Source organism: Somniosus microcephalus, unplaced genomic scaffold, assembly GCF_052327205.1.
Source record: "Somniosus microcephalus isolate GS21.2 unplaced genomic scaffold, FLI_Smic_1.0 scaffold2, whole genome shotgun sequence".
NCBI lineage: Eukaryota > Metazoa > Chordata > Chondrichthyes > Squaliformes > Somniosidae > Somniosus > Somniosus microcephalus.
The window spans coordinates 1,689,545-1,711,295 of NW_028225189.1; the positions used below are offsets into that span (position 1 = coordinate 1,689,545).

Consider the following 21,751-nt stretch of genomic DNA (forward strand, 5'->3'; position numbering starts at 1 on the left):
ATAAGCATAATTTAATCTGACAGTCAGCATGGTTTTATGAAGGGGAAATCATGTTTGACAAATTTGCTCGTATTCTTTGAGGACGTAACAAACAGGGTGGATAAAGGGGAACCAGTGGATGTGGTGTATTTGGACTTCCAAAAGGCATTTGACAAGGTGCCACACAAAAGATTACTGCACAAGGTAAAAAAATCACAGGATTGGGGGTAATATACTGGCATGGGTGGAAGATTGGCTATCTAACAGAAAACAGAGAGTTGGGATAAATGGTTCGTTCTCGGGTTGGCAATCAGTAACTGGTGGTGTTCCGCAGGGGTCAGTGCTGGGACCCCAACTCTTTACAATCTATATTAACGATTTGGAGGAGGGGACCAAGTGCAACGTATCCAAATTTGCCAACAATACAAAGATGGGAGGGAAAGCAGTGAGTGAGGAGGACATAAAAAACCTGCAAAAGGACATAGACAGGCTAAGTGAGTGGGCAGAAATTTGGCAGATGGAGTATAATGTTGGAAAGTGTGAGGTTATGCACTTTGGCAGAAAAAATCAAAGAGCAAGTTATTATCTAAATGGAAAAAAAACTGCAAAGTGCAACAGTACAAAGGGATCTGGGGGTCCTGGTGCATGAAACACAGAAGGTTAGTATGCAGGTACAGCAGGTGATCAGGAAGGCCAATGGAATCTTGGCTTTTATTGCAAGGGGGATGGAGTATAAAAGCAGGGAAGTCTTGCTTCAGTTATACAGGGTACTGGTGAGGCCACACCTGGAATACTGCGTACAGTTTTGCTTTCCATATTTAAGAAAACATATACTTGCTCTCGCAGTAGTTCAGAGAAGGGTCACTTGGTTGATTCCGGAGATGAGGGTGTTAACTTATGAGGAAAGGTTGAGTCGGTTGGGCCTCTACTCATTGGAATTCAGAAGAATGAGAGGCGATCTTATCGAAACATATAAGATTGTGAGGGGGCTTGATCGGGTGGATGCGGTGAGGATGTTTCCACTGAGGGGTGAGACTCGAACTAGGGGGCATAATCTTAGAATAAGGGGCTGCCCTTTCAAAACTGAGATGAGGAGAAACTTCTTCACTCGGAGGGTAGTAAATCTATGGAATTTGCTACCCCAGAGCTGTGGAAGCTGCGACATTAAATAAATTTAAAACAGAGATAGACAGTTTCCTAACTGATAAGGGAATTAGGGGTTACGGGGAGAGGGCAGGGAAGTGGACGTGAGTCTAGGTTCGGATCAGCCATGATCCTATTGAATGGCAGAGCAGGCCCAAGGGGCCGTATGGCCTACTCCTGCTCCTACTTCTTATGTTCTTATGTTTGGACCCGTCTGTTGACCGCCTCCTGAACTCTTGCTAATTCAGGGAATTTAGTCCATCTGTGACCAGACTATAACCACAAGCCTGTCTGGTTATCACACCTATATGGTCCGTGAGGTTATTATTAGATTCACACCCAGACGTTGTGCCTTCACTTGTCTGGCACTTCATCCCATAACACGGGTACAGGGGCTCAGTAATGTTTCATTCATCAGAAAAAGACAAAGTACAACAACATACTGGTCAGATTAACAGAATCTCATCATAGTTATGGGGCCATCAATATAATAGTCATTAATAAATCCAGGAGGGAATTCAGGAGAAACTTCTTTACCCAGTGAGTGATGAGAATGTGGAACTCGCTACCACAGGGAGTAGTTGAGGTGAATGGAATAGATGTATTTAAGACGAAGCCAGATAAACATAGGAGGATATGTCGGAGGAGGCTCGTGTGGAGCATAAACCCCGGCATGGACCAGTTGGGCCGAATGGCCTGTTTCTGTGCTGTACATTCAATGTAATAACATGAACAGTCCACCGGCGCGCTCGAGGCCTTCCGTAACTGGTGGGTACCGGAGGGACTGGCGTGCATCATCACCACCGAAAATAGAATTTTAATTTCATTTAAGTTTCCTTTAAACTTTTTTTTGTTATGTTACAGGTTTTATTGGTTGTGATGGTTGACTTTTAATAGGCAATTGCCTGTGATAAGGAGAAAAACAAAAATAACATTAACAGTCAAATCAAGGGAATCATCAGCACCACAGATTGAAAGATTAAACGGCAGTACAAGAATTTATAAAATTCATCCATTCCACGTTCCTGTCACCCCAGCTGTCTACAGGACCCTGCGCTACAGAACAGTGTGAACTCGCTGGTGTCTCAGCAGGTCATTGGAGCTTTTAAAGCTCTTCCCACAGTCAGAACATGTAAACGCTCTCTCATCAGTGTGAACTCGCTGGTGTTGCTTCAGGTCCCCGGATCTTTTAAAGCTCTTCCCACAGTCAGAACATTTAAATGATTTCTCATCAGTGTGAACAAGCTGGTGTCTGGTCAGAGCCCCGGAGCATTTAAAGCTCTTCCCACAGTCAGAACATGTAAACGCTCTCTCATCAGTGTGAACAAGCTGGTGTCTCAGCAGGTTGGTGGACTGCAAGAATCCCTTCCCACACACAGAGCAGGTGAACTGCTTCTCCCCAGTGTGAACTTGCTGGTGTGTGGTCAGAGCCCCAGAGCTTTTAAAGCTCTTCCCACAGTCAGAACATGTAAACGCTCTCTCCCCAGTGTGAACAAGCTGGTGTGCCAGCAGGTTGGTGGACTGCAAGAATCCCTTTCCACACACAGAGCAGGTGAACTGCCTCTCCCCAGTGTGAACTTGCTGGTGTCTGGTCAGAGCCCCAGAGCTTTTAAAGCTCTTCCCACAGTCAGAACATGTAAATGGTCTCTCATCAGTGTGAACAAGATGGTGTCGCTTCAGGTCCCCGGCGTATTTAAAACTCTTTTGACACACAGAACATTTAAAGGCTCTCTCATCAGTGTGAACAAGCTGGTGTCTCAGCAATTTGGATGAAACAGAGAATCCCTTCCCACACACAGAGCAGGGAAATGGCCTCTCCCCAGTGTGAACTCGCTGGTGTTCCTTCAGAACCCCGGAGCTTTTAAAACTCTTCCCGCAGTCAGAACATTTAAACGCTCTCTCATCAGAGTGAGCTTGCTGGTGTCTCAGCAGGTGGGATGGATGAACAAATCCCTTCCCACACACGGAGCAGGTGAATGGATTGTCCCCGGTGTGACTGCTCCGATGAACATCTGACGCAGATGGGGAACTGAATCTCTTCCCGCTGTCCCCACCTTTACCCGGTTTCTCCCCGGTGTGACGGTGCACGTGTCTCGCCAGGTCAGGCAATCGGCTGAAGGCGAGTCCACACACGGAACACGTGTGCGGTTTGTCTGTGCTGCGATCGCTGCTCTCTCCTTCCATGTGCAAAGGCCGATGATATTCAGGTCCTGATGAATCGAGTGACTCTGTCAGATCTTCACGTGGTGTTTGGTTTGAGCTTCCTGTCTGTAAATGCTCCATTTCTAAAACCCTGTAAAAGGAGTGTAGAAAGTAGTAAGAGGGAGAATGTTGTTTCATGTCGCTCTTTCCCAGCCCAGGGGCAGTGAAGCTGATTTTCAGGCTCCAGTTGCTGTCCCCAGGTGAGAGCAGCTCCGTCAGCACAGAGCTGGAGCTGGAATCTGGGAGAGGGGCCGCAGGCAGCACAGAGCTGGAGCTGGAATCTGGGAGAGGGGCCGCAGGCAGCACAGAGCTGGGGCTGGAATCTGGGAGAGGGGCCACAGGCAGCGGGCCTGGCAAAGGGGCAATCACTGATTGAATAATAAACAGGGGTAAGGGGACACTAACCTCACATCAGATATATCTATAGCTTAAGTAGACAGATTTTAAACCAAACGATGGGACCGATGGCTGCAATTCCTGTGCCATGCGGGAACTCCAGGATGCTTCACGTGTCCTGGTGAACCGCGTGTGCAGGAAGCGCCTCCCGTGGCTGGAACTCGAGCTCAGGGTCTCTGAGCTTGGGGAGCGGCTGGAGTCACTGCCGGGCAGACGGGAGGCTGAGAGTTTCCTGGAGCGCACGTTCCAGGAGGTGGTCACCCCGCAGCCACAGAGAGTTCGTGGGAATTGGGATGGCAGGAATGACGTATGAGGAGAGATTGGGTCGATTGGGCTTGTACTCACTGGAGTTTAGAAGAATGAGATGGGATCTTATTGAAACTTATAAAATTCTAACAGGACTAGACAGACTAGATGCGGGAAGAATGATCCCGATGGCCGGGGAGTCCAGAACCAGGGGGTCACAGTCTAAGGATAAGGGGTAAGCCATTTAGGACAGAGATGAGGAGGAATTTCTTCACCCAGAGAGTGGTGAAACTGTGGAATTCTCTACCACAGAAGGCAGTTGAGGCCAATTCATTAAATATATTCAAGAAGCAGTTATATATATTTCTTAAGGCTAAAGGGATCAAGGGATATGGGGAGAAGGCAGGGACAGGGTACTGAATTTGGATGATCAGCCATGATCTCATTGAATGGCGGAGCAGGCTCGAGGGGCCGAATGGCCGACTCCTGCTCCTATCTACTATGTTTCTATGCAATTTAACCGAGTGGCCGCCCAGCAGGGTTTGAGGAGGCGAGGCAGTGCAGGAATCCCCCGGGAGTGCAGCGCTCTCAAACTGGTTTTCAGTGCTGAATCCCGGTGAGGGTGACGACACCTCGGGGGGGGGGGGGGAGGAAAGAGTGCCGTCTAGAGCGCATCCACTGCACTGTGGGGCAAGGCCAATTTCAGTGGGATGAGAATGGATCTGGCCCGCGTAAATTGGAATCAAAGATTGGCAGGAAAAACTGTAGAGGAACAATGGGCTGCCTTTAAAGAGGAAATAATTCAGGTACAGTCGAGGTACATTCCCACTAAGGGGAAATGTAGGGCAACTAAAGTCAGAGCTCCCTGGATGACGAAAAAGATAGAGAGTAAGATGAAGCAGAAAAAGAGCGTGTATGACAGATGTCAGGTCGAGAATACATCTGAGAATCAGGCTAAATATAGAAAGTTCAGAGGAGAAGTGAAAAAGAAAATACGAGGGGCAAAGAGAGGGTATGGCTGGCTGTGCGAGGCTGTGTCATCGCACCAACGCTCTTATTAATATTCCTTGCTGCAATGCTCCATCTCACCCTCAGTAAGCTCCCCACTGGAGTGGAGCTATTTTACAGAACAAACGGGAAACTGTTCAACCTCCGTCGCCTCCAGTCCAGATCCAAGGTTGTCCCATCCTCTGTCGTCGAATTACAGTATGCAGACGATGCTTGCGTCTGCGCTCACTCGGAGGTCGAACTCCAAACCATCGTCAACACCTTCACCGAAGCATACGAGAGCATAGGCCTTACACTAAACATCCATAAGACAAAGGTCCTCTACCAACCTGCCCCCGCCACACAGTGCTGCCCCCGGCCTTGGACAACGTGGACCACTTTCCATACCTCGGGAGCCTACGGTCAACAAGGGCAGACATCGACGACGAAGTCCAACACCGCCTTCAGTGTGCCAGTGCAGCCTTCGGTCGCCTGAGGAAGAGAGTGTTTGAAGACCAGGACCTCAAACCCGGCACTAAGCTCATGGTCTACAGGGCAGCAGTGATACCTGCCCTGCTGTATGCCTCAGAGCCATGGACCATGTACAGCAGGCACTTCAAAGCACTGGAGAGGTAGCACCAACGCTGCCTCCACAAGATCCTGCAAATCCATTGGCAGGATAGGCGCACCAACGTCAGTGTTCAGGCCAACATCCCCAGCATCGAAGTTCTGACCATGCTCAATCAGCTCCGATGGACGGGTCACATTGTCCACAGGCCCGATAGAGGTGTTCAAAATCAAGAGGGGTCTGGACAAAGTAGATAGCGAGAGTGGAGTGCCTCTGCAAATTGACTCAGACAACGGCACTCATTTCACCGGTAAAATAATGAAAGAAATCTGTAAGCTGCCACATGTGACACAAAAATATCACATACCATATCACCCCCAGAGCTCGGGGATGGTAGAAAGAATGAATAGGACACTGAAAAATGCGCTGACAAAAGCCATCCAAGAAACAGGGAAGGGATGGTCGGAATTATTACCCAGCATACTAATGAGGCTGCGAGCCACCCCAGGACGAACGACCGGACTGACCCCCGATGAATTAATGACAGGACGAGCTATGAGACTACCAGAGGATTTGGCTGGAGGGGTGGGAGAACCAGGACCAGTGCAAGATAGATTAAGGCGATACTTAGTACAACTAAATCAGGAGGTACAAGCACTAAATAAAGAAGTAAGGAACCAACAACAGATTAAAGATCTAGAAAGGCAGAATGCTGGACTTAAACCAGACGAGTTGCCCAGAATAGGTCAAGTAATGATGCAAGTTATCGGAAGAAAGGGAATGGGGCCCGTTGGATGGGGCCATGTACTGTATTAATGACAAGTGATACGTGTGTTTGTCTACAGGAACCGATGGGTATGCGATGGAAGCAATGGACCCAGGTGAAACCATTTAACACTAAAGACCCCCATTCTACCCTCTCCTCCAGGGGAAAGAGCTCGGAAAACGACCAGATCTCTGTTTAAATTACAGATAAACATGGATCCAGTCGACCCTTTATATCAGAGGGTCCGTCTCGGGGAGAAGAAGCTCTCCCGGTTTACCCTTACACCTGAGAACTCATTTTTAATGTGGAAGCAAGTCATCCTCGGTTCCGAGGGACTGCCTAAGTAGAAAGAAGAAGATATAATTGGAGTAAGACTTTTTTACTCCTGTATTCAAATCTTCTTGTAATGAAGTCCAGCATACCATTTCCCTTCTTAACTGCCTTTCACGACCACCGGACGTCCCAAAGCGCTTTACAGCCAATGAAGTACTTTTCAAGTGTAGTAACTGCTGTAATGTGGGAAACACGCCAGCCAATTTATGCACAGCAAGCTCCCACAAACAGCAAAATGATAATGACCAGATAATCTGTTTTTTCGTCATGTTGATTGAGGAATAAATATTGGGCTCAAAACACCGAGGATAACTTCTTAGAAATAGCACCACGGGATCTTTTACATCCACCTGAGGTGGCAGACGGCGGCCTCAGTTTAATGTCTCATCCGTAGGACGGCACCTCCAACACTGCAGCGCTCCTTCATTACTGCCCCTCCGACAATGCAGCACTCCCACAGCATTGCTTCCACCGAAAGTGTGGCGCTCCCGCAGTACTGCCCCTCCGACAGTGTGGCGCTCCCTCAGTACTGTCCCTCCGACAGTGCGGCACTCCCTCAGCACTGCCCCTCCGACAGTGCGGTGCTCCCTCAGTACTGCCCCTCTAACAGTGCGGCGCTCCCTCAGTACTGCCCCTCCGACAGTGCGGCGCTCCCTCAGTACTGCCCCTCCGACAGTGCGGCGCTCCTTCAGTACTGTCCCTCTGACAGTGCAGCACTCGCTCAGTACTGACCCTCCGACAGTGCGGCACTCCCTCGGCACTGCACTGGAGTGTCAGCCTCGCTTTATGTGCTCAAGTCCCTGGAGCGGGATTTGAACCCACAACCTTCTGACTCTGCTATCCGCTGAGCCACAGCTGACTCCAGTCTTTTACACAGTTTCATCATAACTTCCTTGCTTTTGCACTCTACGCCTCTCCTAAAGCAGGGGAGTTATGATGAATTGTTAAAGTTTTTTTTTGCAGAGTGACCCAGGCTGTGTGTAGGAAACAATTGTGCATTTGAAAGCAGCTTGTATTGGGAAGCTTGTGCCCCTTTGCCAGGCCCGCTGCCTGCGGCCCCTCTCCCAGATTCCAGCCCCAGCTCTGTGCTGACTGAGCTGCTCTCACCTGGGGACAGCGCGTCACAATCGGCCCCAGCACACCTGAGCTGGAGGAGGCCCCGCCCCCTTGCCGCGCCGCCGACTGGAGGACCAGGCCGCCCAGTTCAGTCCTCCCAGCTCAGCCCTCTTTCTATTGGTCGGAGCTCCCGTCAGTCAGAATCACATTGCTCCGGCTCAATCCGCCACCCCGCGCGGTTCAATCCGCTCCATTCGGTGTACGCGGAGGTCCCGCCCGACTCTCAGGTTTGGTTTTTCTCGTCTTTTACTTTATAATCTCGCTCTCCGCTCCCCCCTCACCTCGATTTAAATCGGTTCCCCAACACTTGACTTTACCCCGGCCGTTGATTCGGCCTCTTCCCCGGGCCCGGCCTTCCGTGTAGGCGCCGCGCAGGCGCACTGGCAGCCTGGTGTTGCGCCTGCCCGCGCTGTGATTGGTGCAGGGGAAGGCAAGTGGGCGTGTCCGGGCCCCGGGCCCACGTGGGGGAGACAAAGGCTGGCTGGCGCGCATGCGCAGCCCGCCTCGCACCGTTGGGAAGCTTTTCAAAAAATTTTTTTTGCGAAACAAATTGAAAACACTCATTAATTACCCCAACCTCCTCCCCTCTAAAGTGCGATTATTATTTTTGTTTTTCCTCATTTGTGTGGAGTGTCTTTTTTTATCTTGCGGTGGCGTGCGCCGATCCAACCGACCCCTGGGCGTTGCGTGCTGGCGTCAGCGCGTAAGCGGAGGGGGGGGTTGATTGACGCTAGGCACCCGCCAATCAGGAGCGCGGAAAACGCTGGGAGGACCGGGCGAGCTGACGGTCCTCCAACCAATGGCGGCGAGGGAGGGAGGCGGGATCTCGGTGGGCTGCAGGCCGCTTTCCTGCTTTCATTGTCTGCAGGAGCTGTTAAAGAGAAGGGGGGTGGAAAAAACCCAGCTTGTGAGTGTTTATTCCTTTGCATTACCTTTATTGCAAGGCTGTTCATTAACTGCATTGATTTAAAAATAAGTGAACCTTTTCTCTTTTCGATTTTTATCCAGAACAAAGAGCCCTGGTGCTGTGAACATTTTGGTGGGCAGCCACTTTTAAAGGGACAAAGACCAGCATTCTTCCTCCTCTCTCTCTCTTGTGATTATTTGTGGTGGGTGAGGGGGTGAGTCAAAGGGGACTACGGCCCCTTTTCAACATAAACAATTGCTTGGCCATTTAAAGGGGAATGGGTGCCCCCCCCAGGTATTTAAAGGGGTAGTGCCTCTCTCTTTCTGTATCATGTAAGAGCAGGGAGGTTCTGCTTGAACTGTACAAAACACCAGTTAGGCCACCGGCTAGAGTGCTGCGTGCGGTTCTGCTCGCCCCATTGCAGGAAAGATGTGACTGCTCGAGACGGGAGATTTACAAGGATGTTGCCAGGACTAGAGAATTTCAGCTACAAGGAAAGATTGAATGCATAGAAACATAGAAGGTAATCTACATCCTAGGGTACTTAAGGAAGTGGCCCTAGAAATAGTAGATGCATTGCTGGTCATCTTCCAAAATTCGATAGACTCTGGAACAGTACCCATGGATTGGCGGGCAGCTAATGTTACCCCACTGTTCAAAAAAGGTGGTAGAGAGAAAATGGGGAATTACAGGCCGGTAAGCCTGACATCGGTAGTGGGGAAAATGCTAGAGTCCATTATAAAAGACGTAATAGCAGAGCACTTGGAAAACAGTGACAGGATCGGACAAAGTCAACATGGATTTACAAAAGGTAAATCGTGCTTGACTAATCTACTGGAATTTTTTTAGGATGTAACTGGTAAAATAAATAAGGGAGAACCAGTGCATGTGGTGCATTTGGACTTTCAGAAGGCTTTCGATAAGGTCCCACATAAGAGATAGAAACATAGAAGATAGGAGCAGGAGTAGGCCATTCGGCCCCTTGAGCCTGCTCCGCCATTCAATGCAATCATGGCTGATCATCCAAGTTCAGTACTCGGTCCGTGCTTTCTGCCCATATCCCTTGATCCCTTTAGCCTTAAGAAATATATCCAACTTCTTCTTGAATATATTTAATGAATTGGCCTCTACTGCCTTCTGTGGTAGAGAATTCCACAGGTTCACCACTCTCTGGGTGAAGAAATTCCTCCTCATTTCTGTCCTAAAAGGCCTACCCCTTATCCTAAGACTGTGACCCCTGGTTCTGGATTCCCCGACCATCGGGACCATCCTTCCTGCATCTAATGTGTGCAGCCCTGCCAGAATGTTATAAGTGTCAATGAGATCCCCTCTCATTCTTCTAAACTCCAGCGAGAACAAGTCAAATCGACCCAATCTCTCCTCATACGTCATTTCTGCCATCCCAGGTATCAGCCTGGTGAATCTTCGCTGGACGCCTTCCATGGCAAGAACATCCTTCCTCAGATAAGGCGACCAAAACTGCACGCAATACTCAAGGTGTGGTCTCACCAAGAACCTGTATAACTGCAGCAAGACATCCTTGTTCCTGTACTCAAACCCTCTCACTACGAAGGCCAACATACCATTTGCCTTCTTAACCGCCTGCTGCACCTGCATGCTTACCTTCAGCAACTGGTGCACAAGGACACCCAGGTCTCGTTGCACTTCCCCTTCTCCCAATCTATTGCCATTCAGATAATAATCTGCCTTCCTGTTTTTGACACCAAAGTGAATAACCTCACATTTATCCACATTATATTGCATCTGCCATGCTTCTGCCCAATCACCCAACCTGTCCAAATCATCCTAGAGCTTCTCGGCATCCTCCTCACAGCACACGCGCCCACCCAGCTTTGTGTCATCTGCAAATTTGGAGATATTACATCTAGTTCCCTTGTCTAGATCATTAATATATATTGTGAATAAATGTAAGAAGTCGCACAACACCAGGTTATAGTCCAACAGCTTTATTTGAAATCACAAGCTTTCGGAGCGCTGCTCCTTCATCAGGTGAAGTGGAGAGATGCATAAAGACACAGCTTATATAGTCAGAGAATAATGTCAGATGTTTACAGGTAATCTTTCTAACTGCCATTTATCACACCTCGGCAGAGAGATAATCACAGCAATCAAAGGTGTGAATGGTGTCCAAACAGGTCAGTCAGGAAAACATTACATCAAAGAACAATGAGGTGGGGTCACAAGGGGTCAAATGTTGCAGATGCTGGGGTCTGTGAAAAACAAAAAAAGACAAAAACATTTTTTTTGCTGGAAATCACAGCAGGTCCGGCCGCATCTGTGTGGAGAGAACAAGCCAACAACGACTCGAGTCTGGATGACCCTACGTCAGGTGGGGTTACATGTAGCGTGACATGAACCCAAGATCCCGGTTCAGGCCGTCCGCATGGGTGCGGAACTTGGCTATCAGTTTCTGCTCGATGATTTTGCGTTGTCGTGTATCTCGAAGGCTGCCTTGGAGAATGCTTACCCGAAGATCGGAGGCTGAATGTCCTTGACTGCTGAAGTGTTCCCCGACTGGGAGGGAACACTCCTGCCTGGCGATTGTTGCACGGTGTCCGTTCATCCGTTGTCGCAGTGTCTGCATGGCCTCGCCGATATACCATGCTCCGGGGCATCCTTTCCTGCAACGTATGAGGTAGACAATGTTGGCCGAGTCACATGAGTATGTACCATGCACCTGGTGGGTGGTGTCCTCATGTGTGATGATGGTATCTGTTGATGATCTGGCATGTCTTGCAGAGGTTGCTGTGGCAGGGTTGTGTGGTGTCGTGGTCGCTGTTCTCCTGAAAGCTGGGTAATTTGCTGCGAACGATAGTCTGTTTGAGGTTAGGCGGCTGTTTGATGGCGAGTAGTGGAGGCGTGGGGATGGCCTTAGCGAGGTGTTCGGATGGCCTTAGCGAGGTGTTCGTCGTCATCGATGACATGTTGAAGGCTGCAAAGAACATGGCGTAGTTTCTCTGCTCCGGGGAAGTACTGGACGACGAAGGGTACTCTGTTGGTTGTGTCCCGTGTTTGTCTTCTGAGGAGGTCTATACGATTAGAAAGTTAGAAAGATTACCTGTAAACATCTGACATTATTCTCTGACTATATAAGCTGTGTCTTTATGCATCTCTCCACTTCACCTGACGAAGGAGCAGCGCTCCGAAAGCTTGTGACTTCAAATAAAGCTGTTGGACTATAACCTGGTGTTGTGCGACTTCTTACATTTGTCCACCCCAGTCCAACTCCGGCACCTCCACACCATATAGTGTGAATAGCTGGGGTCCAAGGACCGATCCCTGCGGTACCCCACTAGTCACTGCCTGCCACTCGGAAAAAGACTCGTTTATTCCAACTCTTTGCTTTCTATCTGCCAACCAGTTCTCTATCCAAGTCAATACCTTGCCCCCCAATCCCATGTGCCTTAACTTTACACGCTAATCTCTTATGTGGGACCTTATTGAAAGCCTTCTGAAAGTCCAAATACACCACATCCACTGGTTCGCCCTTATCTATTTTACTAGTTACATCCTCAAAAAATTACAGTAGATTAGTCAAGCACGATTTACCTTTTGTAAATCCATGTTGACTTTGTCTGATCCTGTCACTGTTTTCCAAGTGCTCTGCTATTACATCTTTTATAATGGACTCTAGCATTTTCCCCACTACCGATGTCAGGCTTACCGGTCTGTAATTCCCCATTTTCTCTCTACCACCTTTTTTGAATAATGGGGTAACATTAGCTACCCTCCAATCCATGGGTACTGTTCCAGATTCCATCGAAAACCCAGCAGCTTCTCCTCCATCTCCACTCCAGCTGAAACTGCTGCAACAAAAAGACCTACACAGGCGGCCAGGGACCGACTTCCGTCACCTGCAATAAAACTCTTCCCGACAGCCGCTGACTAATGGCGGCCGCAGCACCCACAATTCCCCGCGCCCCAGAAACAGCTCTATCCAACGCGCTGATTTCCCGGCTGAGAGTGCGCATGCTCCCCGGGGCCGCGGGCCATTCTGGGAGCCTGGCTCCTGTCCTTTGTCCCGAGTCGGACTCGGTGGAGCCAGCTGAAGAAACTGGCAAGCGGCGGCTCGGATGGGGGAGGCGCTGCACCCTGGGTTTCCTGGTGCCGGGGCTCTGGCCGCACGTCCGCCGGGCCCGGCTGCTCTGATTCTGATTGAGGTTTTTGATGAGGTAACAGAGAGGGTTGATGAGGGCACTGCGGTTAACGTGGTGTACATGGATTTCCAAAAGGCGTTCGACAGCGTGTAAAGTTAAGGCACATGGGATTGGGGGCAAGGTATTGACTTGGATAGAGAACTGGTTGGCAGACAGAAAGCCAAGAGTTGGAATAAACGGGTCTTCTTCCGAATGGCAGGCAGTGACTAGTGGGGTACCGCAGGGATCGGTCCTGGGACCCCAGCTATTCACAATATATATTAATGATCTGGACGAGGGAACTAGATGTAATATCTCCAAGTTTGCAGACGACACAAAGCTGGGTGGGCGTGTGTGCTGTGAGGAGGATGCCAAGAAACTCCAGTATGATTTGGACAGGTTGGGTGATTGGGCAGAAGCATGGCAGATGCAATATAACGTGGATAAATGCGAGGTTATCCACTTTGGTGTCAAAAACAGGAAGGCAGATTATTATCTGAATGGCAATAGATTGGGAGAAGGGGAAGTGCAACGAGACCTGGGTGTCCTTGTGCACCAGTCGCTGAAGGTAAGCACGCAGGTACAGCAGGCAGTTAAGAAGGCAAATGGTATGTTGGCCTTCGTAGTGAGAGGGCTTGAATACAGGAACAAGGATGTCTTGCTGCAGTTGTACAGGGCCTTGGTGAGACCATATCTTGAGTATTGTGTGCAGTTTTGATCACCTTATCTGAGGAAGGATGTTCTTGCCATGGAGGGAGTGCAGCGAAGATTCACCAGGCTGATACCTGGGATGGCAGGAATGACGTATGAGGAGAAATTGGGTCGATTGGGCTTGTACTCACTGGAGTTTAGAAGAATGAGAGGGGATCTCATTGAAACTTATAAAATTCTAACAGGACTAGACACACTAGATGCAGGAAGGATGTTCCCGATGGTCGGGGAGTCCAGAACCAGGGGTCACAGTCTAAGGATAAGGGGTAAGCCATTTAGGACAGAGATGAGGAGGAATTTCTTCACCCAGAGAGTGGTGAACCTGTGGAATTCTCTACCACAGAGGGCGGTGGAGGCCAATTCATTAAATATATTCAAGAAGGAATTGGATATATTTCTTAAGGCTAAAGGGATGAAGGGATATGGGGAGAAGGCAGGGACAGGGTACTGAATTTGGATGATCAGCCATGATCGCATTGAATGGCGGAGCAGGCTCGAGGGGCCGAATGGCCGACTCCTGCTCCTATCCTCTATGTTTCTGTGTTTCTAAAATAGACTTTGCTGACTCACCAAACCTTATTTGCTTTGCTGTTTTTTGGCTGACTAAATAAAAGTTTTTTTTGGCTGCATGCAGGAATTTAATTGAGTTAGTTCAGGCTTGCTGTCAGTCCTGGCCCTGGTCCCGCCCCTTCCTGCATCTCATTGGCTGACACCGCTGTCAATCGACACCACGAGGGGGCAGGGAGGGTGATTGACAGGTGACGAGTGATAGAAGCGCCTGCCCGCGCTGTGATTGGTGCAGGGGAAGGCAAGTGGGCGTGTCCGGCCCCCGGGCCCACGTGGGGGAGTGAAAGGCTGGCTGGAGCGCATGCGCAGCCCGCCTCGCACCGTTGGGAAGCTTTTCAAATATTTTTTTTTGCGAAACAAATTGAAAACACTCATTAATTCCCCCAACCTCCTCCCCTCTAAAGTGCGATTATTATTATTCTTGTTTTTCCTCATGTGTGGGGTGTCTTTTTTTTACCTTGCGGTGGCGTGCGCCGATCCAACCGACACCTGGACGTTGCGTGCTGGCGTCAGCGCGTAATCGGAGGGGGGTGATTGACACGAGGCGCCCGCCAATCAGGAGCGCGGAAAACTCTGGGAGGACCGGGCGGGCTGACGGTCCTCCAACCAATGGCGGCGCGGGAGGGAGGGGGGCGGGACCTCGGTGGGCTGCAGGCCGCTTTCCTGCTTTCATTGTCTGCAGGAGCTGTTAAAGGGAAGGGGAGGAGGGGGTGGAAAAAAACCCAGCTTGTGAGTGTTTATTCCTTTGCATTACCTTTATTGCAAGGCTGTTCATCAACTGCATTCATTTAAAAATAAGTGAACCTTTTCTCTTTTCGATTTTTATCCAGAACAAAGAGCCCTGGTGCTGTGAACATTTTGGTGGGCAGCCACTTTTAAATGGACAAAGACCAGCATTCTTCCTCCTCTCCCCCTCTCGTGAGTATTTGTGGTGGGTGAGAGGGTGGCGGGGGGGGGGGTGAGTCAAAGGGGACTGCGGCCCCTTTTCAACAAAAAGAATTGCTTGGCCATTTAAAGGGGAATGGGTGCCCCCAGGTATTTAAAGGGGCAGTGCCTCTTTCTCTATCATGTAAGAGGTTCTGCTTGAACTGTACAAAACACCAGTTAGGCCACCGCGTGCAGTTCTGGTCGTCCCCACTGCAGGAAAGATGTGACTGCTCGAGACGGGAGATTTTCGAGGATGTTGCCAGGACTAGAGAATTTCAGCTACAAGGAAAGATTGAATACATAGAAACATAGAAGATAGGAGCAGGAGTAGGCCATTCGGCCCCTCGAGCCTGTTCCCCCATTCAATGAGATCACGGCTGATCATCCAAATTCAGTACCCTGTCCCTGCCTCCTCCCCATATCCCTTTAGCCTTAAGAAATATATAAGTAGAGGAGTAAAGAAGTCTTACTCCAATTATATAGGGCCTTGGTGAGACCACACGTGGAGTACTGTGTACAATTTTGGTCTCCTTACCTAAGGAAGGATATACTTGCCTTAGAGGGAGTGCAATGAAGGTTCAAGAGATTGATTCCTGGGATGGCGGGACCGTCGTATGAGAAGAGATTGAGTAAACTAGGCCTGTATTCTCTTGAATTCAGAAGAATGAGAGAGGATCTCACTGAAACTTATAAAATTCTAACAGGACTAGACAGACTAGATGCAGGAAGGATGTTCCCGATGGCGGGGGAGTCCAGAACCAGGGGTCATAGAAACATAGAAGATAGGAGCAGGAGTAGGCCATTCGGCCCTTTGAGCTTGCTCCAACATTCAATGAGATCATGGCTGATCATCCAAATTCAGTACCCTGTCCCTGCTTTCTCCCCATACCGCTTGATCCCTTTAGCCTCAAGAAATATATCCAACTCTTTCTTGAATATATTTAATGAACTGGCCTCCACTGCCCTCTGTTGCAGGGAATTCCACGGGTTCACCACTCTCTGGGTGAAGAAATTCCTCCTCATTTCAGTCCTAAATGGCCTACCCCTTATCCTTAGATTATGACCCCTGGTTCTGGACTCCCCGGCCATCAGAAACATCCTTCCTGCATCTAGTCTGTCGAGACCTGACAGAATTTTATAGGTTTCGATGAGATCCCCTCTCAATCTTCTAAACTCCAGTGAGTATAAGCCCAATCGACACAATCTCTCCTCATACGTCATTCCTGCCATGCCAGGTATCAGCCTGGTGAATCTTCGCTGCACTCCCTCCATGGCAAGAACGTCCTTCCTCAGGTAAGGTGACCAAAACTGCACACACTACTCAAGGTGCGGTCTCACCAAGGCCCTGTACAACTGTAGCAAGACATCCTTGTTCCTGTACTCGAACCCTCTTGCTACAAAGGCCAACATACCATTTGCCTTCTTAACCGCCTGCTGCACCTGCATGCTTACCTTCAGCGACTGGTGCACAATAACACCCAGGTCTCTTTGCACTTCCCCTTCTCTCAATCTATTGCCATTCAAATAATAATATGCCTTCCTGTTTTTGCCACCAAAGTGGATAACCTCACATTTATCCACATTATAGTGCATTTGCCATGTTTCTGCCCAATCACCCAACCTGTCCAAATCGTACTGGAGTTTCACGACATCCTCCTCACAGCATACCCTCCCTCCCAGCTTTGTGTCGTCTGCAAATTTGGAGATATTACATCCAATTCCCTCATCCAGATCATTAAGATATAGTGTGAACAGCTGGGGTCACAGTCTAAGGATAAGGGGTAAGCCATTTAGGACAGAAATGAGGAGGAATTTCTTCACCCAGAGAGTGGTGAACCTGTGGAATTCTCTACCACAGAAGGCAGTAGAGGCCAATTCATTAAATATATTCAAGTAGGAGTTCGATATATTTCTTAAGGCTAAAGGGATCAAGGGATATGGGGAGAAGGCAGGGACAGGGTATTGAGTTTGGATGATCAGCCATGATCTCATTGAATGGCGGAGCAGGCTCGAGGGGCCGAATGGCCGACTCCTGCTCCTATCTTCTACGAAAGGGAGGCGGAGAGGTTCAGGGAGGGAATTCCAGAGCTTAGGGCCGAGGCAACAGAAGACACGGCCACTGATGGTGCAGCGATTATAATCAGGAATGCTCAAGAGGGCAGAATTGGAGGAGCGCAGATGTGTCGGGTGGGGGTTTGTTTTCTTTGGAACCGAGGAGGCTGAGGGGAGACCTGATTGAGGTGTATAAAATTCTGAGGGGCCGAGATAGGAAGGACCTATTTCCCTTGGCAGAGGGGTCCACAACCAGGGGGCGTAGATTTAAAGTGATTGGTCGGAAGTTTAGAGGGGAGTTGAGGAGAAATGTTTTCACCCAGAGGGTGGTGGGGGTCTGGAACTCACTGCCTGACAGGGTGGTAGAGGCAGAAACTCTCATCACATTTAAAAAGTACTTGGATGTGCACTTGAAGTGCCGTAACCTACAAGGCTACGGACCAAGTGCTGAAAAGTGGGATTAGTGTGGATAGCACTTAATCGGTTGGCACAGACAAAATGGGCCGAATGGCCTCCTTCCGTGTCATTATTTTTCTGTGATTCTATCGCGGGGGGCGGGTGGTTGTGAGGCTGAAGGGAATAACTAAGATAGGGAGGGGTAAGGCCATGGGGGGATTTGAAAACAAGGATGAGAATTTTGAAATCGAAGCATTGCTTAACCGGGAGCCAATGTAGGTCAGCGAGCACAGGGGTGATGGGTGAACGGGACTTGGCGTTGAGTTACGACACGGGTAGTTTTGGATCGCCTCAAGTTTACGTGGGGTAGCCAGGAGTGCGTTGGAATAGTCGAGTCTAGAGGTAACAAAGGGCCGGATGAGGGTTTCAGCAGCGGATGAGCTGAGGCAGGGGTGGAGACGGGCCATGTTACCGAGGTGGAAATAGGTGGTCTTTGTTATGCTGCGGATATGTGTTCGGAAGCTCATTTCAGGGTCAGATATGACACCAAGGTTGTTAACAGTGTGGTTCAGCCTCAGAGAGATGTTAGGGAGAGGGATGGAGTCAGTGGCTAGGGACTGAAAACAATTGCTTTAGTCTTCCCAATATTTAATTGGAGAAAATTTCTGCTCACCCAGAACCGGATTAGAGATTGTGGAGGGTCAAGAGAAGTGGTGGTGAGGTAGAGCTGGATGTTGTCAGCGTACATGTGGAAACTGATGCTGTGTTTTCAGATGATGTCACCAAGGGGCAGCATTTAGATGAGAAATAGGAGGGGCCCAAGGATAGATCCTTGGGGGACACCAGAGGTAACGATTCGGGAGCGGGAAGAGAAGCCGTTGCAGGTGATTCCTAGGCTACAATTAGATAGATAAGAATGAACCAGGCGAGTGCAGTCCCACCCAGCTGGACAACGGTGGAGAGGCGTTGGGAGAAGGATGGAGTGGTCAACCGTGTCAAAGGCTGCAGCCAAGTCAGGAAGGACGAGGAGGGATAGTTTACCTTTGTCACAGTCACAAAGGATGTCATTTGATGAGACTTTGATGAGACTTGATTTGACTTTAGGGCCAAGTCAGTGAGGTGGATTGGGCTGTTTCTGGCCCGCTGGTTATTGTGGGCACGGCAGGACACCAGTGGGACCGGCTCTGCCCTGTTTGTTCTTTGAGGCAAAATAAGCCAAAAAAGATTCCTGCTTCCCCCCCTTACCCTTTCTACACTCCTTTTACAGGGTTTTAGAAGTGGAGCATTTACAGACAGGAAGCTCAAACCAAACAGCACCTCAAGATCTGACAGAGTTACACGTTTCCTCAGGACCTGATTCAGTCGCTCATCCAATCTGCTGGCACAGCCGTGAGTTCACACTGATGAGAGACCTTTTAAATGTTCTGAGTGTGGGAAGAGCTTCAAAATCTACAAGTACTTGAAGCGACAACAGTGGCTACACACTGGGGAGAAACTGTTCACCGGCCCCGTGTGTGGAAGGGATTAATTGCACCATCCATGCTGCTGAGACACCAGCTTGTCCACACCGATGAGAGACTGTTGACCTGCTCTGTATTTTTGATGTGATTCACTCATTCTTCCACCCTCCTGAGACACCAGCTTGTTCACAGTGATGAGAGACCGATTAAATGTTCTGACTGTGGGAAGAGATTTAAAAGGTCCCAGGAGCTGAAGAGACACCAGCTGGAGAGAGCAGGAGAGATTCTGTTCACCTGCTCCGTGTGTGGCAAGAGATTCACTCAGTCCTCGAATCTGCTGGCACACCAGCGAGTTCACACTGGGGAGAGGCTGGTGAAACATTCCGACTGTGGGAAAAGCTTTCAAATGTCCCAGGAGCTGAAGGGACACCAGCTGGAGAGAGCAGGAAAGAGACCATTCACCTGCTCCGTGTGTGGGAAGGGATTCATTTGGCCATCCCACCTACAGGCACACCAGCGAGTTCACACTGATACGAGACCATTTAACTGTTCTGCCTGTGGGAAGAGCTTTAAAACCTCTTGGGATCTGAAGCAACACCAGCGAGTTCACTCTGATCAGAGACCATTTATATGTTCTGTCTGTGGCATGAGCTTTAAAAGCTCCAGCACTCTGAACGGACACCAGCGAGTTCACACCGGGGAAAGGCCATTCACCTGCTCCGTGTGTGGGAAGGGATTCACTCAGTCATCCCACCTGTTGGGACACCAGCGAGTTCACACTGGGGAGAGGCCATTTACCTGCTCCGTGTGTGGGAAGGGATTCACTCAGTCATCCCACCTGTTGGGACACCAGCGAGTTCACACTGGGGAGAGGCCATTTACCTGCTCCGTGTGTGGGAAGGGATTCACTCAGTCATCCCACCTGTTGGGACACCAGCGAGTTCACACTGATGAGAGACCATTTAAATGTTCTGACTGTGGAATGAGCTTTAAAAGCGCTGGGATTTTGAATGGACACCAGCGAGTTCACACTGGGGAGAGGCCATTCACGTGCTCCGTGTGTGGGAAGGGATTCACTCAGTCATCAAGCCTGGTGGCACACCAGCGAGTTCACACTGGGGAGAGGCCATTCACCTGCTCCATGTGTGGGAAGGAATTCACTCGATCACCCCACCTGTTGAGACACCAGCGAGTTCACACTGATGAGAGGCCGTTTAAATGTCCTGACTGTGGGAAGAGCTTTAAAAGCTCTGGGGATCTGATGGGACACCAGCGAGTTCACACTGGGGAGAGACCGTTCACCTGCTCTGTGTGTGGGAAGAGATTCACTCGGCCATCCCACCTACTGACACACAAGCAAGTCCACACTGGAGAGAGGCCATTCACCTGCTCTGTATGTGGGAAGGGATTCACTCAGTCCTCCAACCTGCTGATGCACCAGCGAGTTCACACTGGGGAGAGGCCATTCACCTGCTCCGTGTGTGAGAAGGGATTCGCTCAGTACTCCAGCCTACTGAGACACCAGCGCGTTCACACGGTTCCAGTCACAGTCATAGAGTCATAACGGCACAGAAGGAGGCCATTCGGCCCATCAAGTCCGTGCCAGCTCTCTGTAGAGCAATCCAGTCACTCCCAATCCCCCACTCTATCCCCGTAGCCCTGCAAGTTTATTTCCCTCAAGTGCCTATCCAGCCTCCCCTTGAAAACATTGAGTGTCTCCGCTTCCACCACTTCCGTCGGCACCAAGTTCCAGGTCCTCACCACTCGCTGCGTAAAAAAGTTTTTGCTCACATCCCCCCTGTATCTCTTGCCCATAACCTTAAATCTGTGTCCCCTAGTCCTTGTACCATCAACTAGTGGGAACAGCCTTTCCCCGTCTAGCCTATCCAAACCCGTCATAATCTTGTACACCTCTATCAAATCACCCCTCAACCGCCTTTGCTTTAATGAAAACAAATCCAGCTTCTCCAACCTGTCCTTGTAGCTAAGATCCCCCATCCCCGGAACCATTCTGGTAAATCTCCTCTGCACCCTCTCAAGGGCCTTCACATCCTTCCTGAAGTTTGGTGACAAGAACTGGACGCAATACTCCAGTTGTGGCCTAACCAGTGCTTTATAAAGTTTTAGTATAACTTCTCTACTTTTGTACTCAATACCTCTATTTATGAAGCCCAAGATCCCATATGCTTTGTTAACCACTCTCTCAATATGTCCCGCCACGTTCAGGGACCTACGCACAGTAACTCCCAGGTCCCTCTGTCCCTGCACACTCTTTAAAACGGTGCCATTAAGTGTATATTGCCTCTCCCTGTTCCTTCTGCCAAAATGCATCACCTCACACTTCTCTGTATTAAATTCCATCTGCCACTTGCCTGCCCATTCTGCTAGCCTTTCTATGTCCTGTTGCAGTTGATTGGTGTCATCCTCACTGTTTGTCACACCCCCAAGTTTGGTGTCATCGGCAAATTTAGAAATTCTACACTGAATTCCAATATCCAGGTCATTTATATATATCAAAAAAATTATATAACTGCTGTGCTGATGATTCTATAGACACTGGAACAGTTCCCATGGATTGGAGGGTAGCTAATGTTACCCCACTGTTCAAAAAAGGTGGTAGAGAGAAAACAGGGACTTATAGACCGGTAAGCCTGACATCGGTAGTGGGGAAAATGCTAGAGTCCATTATAAAAGATGTAATAGCAGAGCACTTGGAAAACAGTGACAGGATCAGACAAAGTCAACATGGATTTACAAGAAGGTAAATCGTGCGTGACTAATCTACTGGAATGTTTTGAGGATGTAACTGGTAGAATAGATAAGGGAGAACCAGTGGAT

At 49.4% G+C, this 21,751-nt stretch overlaps 2 protein-coding genes across 2 annotated transcripts in view; one reads left to right on the plus strand and one right to left on the minus strand.

Annotated features, from left to right (window-relative positions):
• Positions 1–1,989: 1,989 nt before the first annotated feature.
• Positions 1,990–21,751, minus strand: part of LOC147084078 (uncharacterized) — a 40,587-nt gene continuing 20,825 nt past the window's right edge. Inside the window, exon 3 of the mRNA XM_085979872.1 lies at positions 1,990–3,121. Coding sequence (XP_085835998.1) covers positions 2,179–3,121 — 943 coding nt within the window. The 3' untranslated portion in view covers positions 1,990–2,178. The remainder of the gene's footprint in view (positions 3,122–21,751) is intronic.
• LOC147084079 (uncharacterized) lies at positions 17,184–20,549 on the plus strand. The gene is made up of 2 exons (XM_085979918.1): positions 17,184–17,192; positions 19,143–20,549. The coding sequence occupies exons 1-2, from the start codon at positions 17,184–17,186 to the stop codon at positions 20,475–20,477; spliced, it is 1,344 nt and encodes a 447-aa protein (XP_085836044.1). The 3' UTR covers positions 20,478–20,549.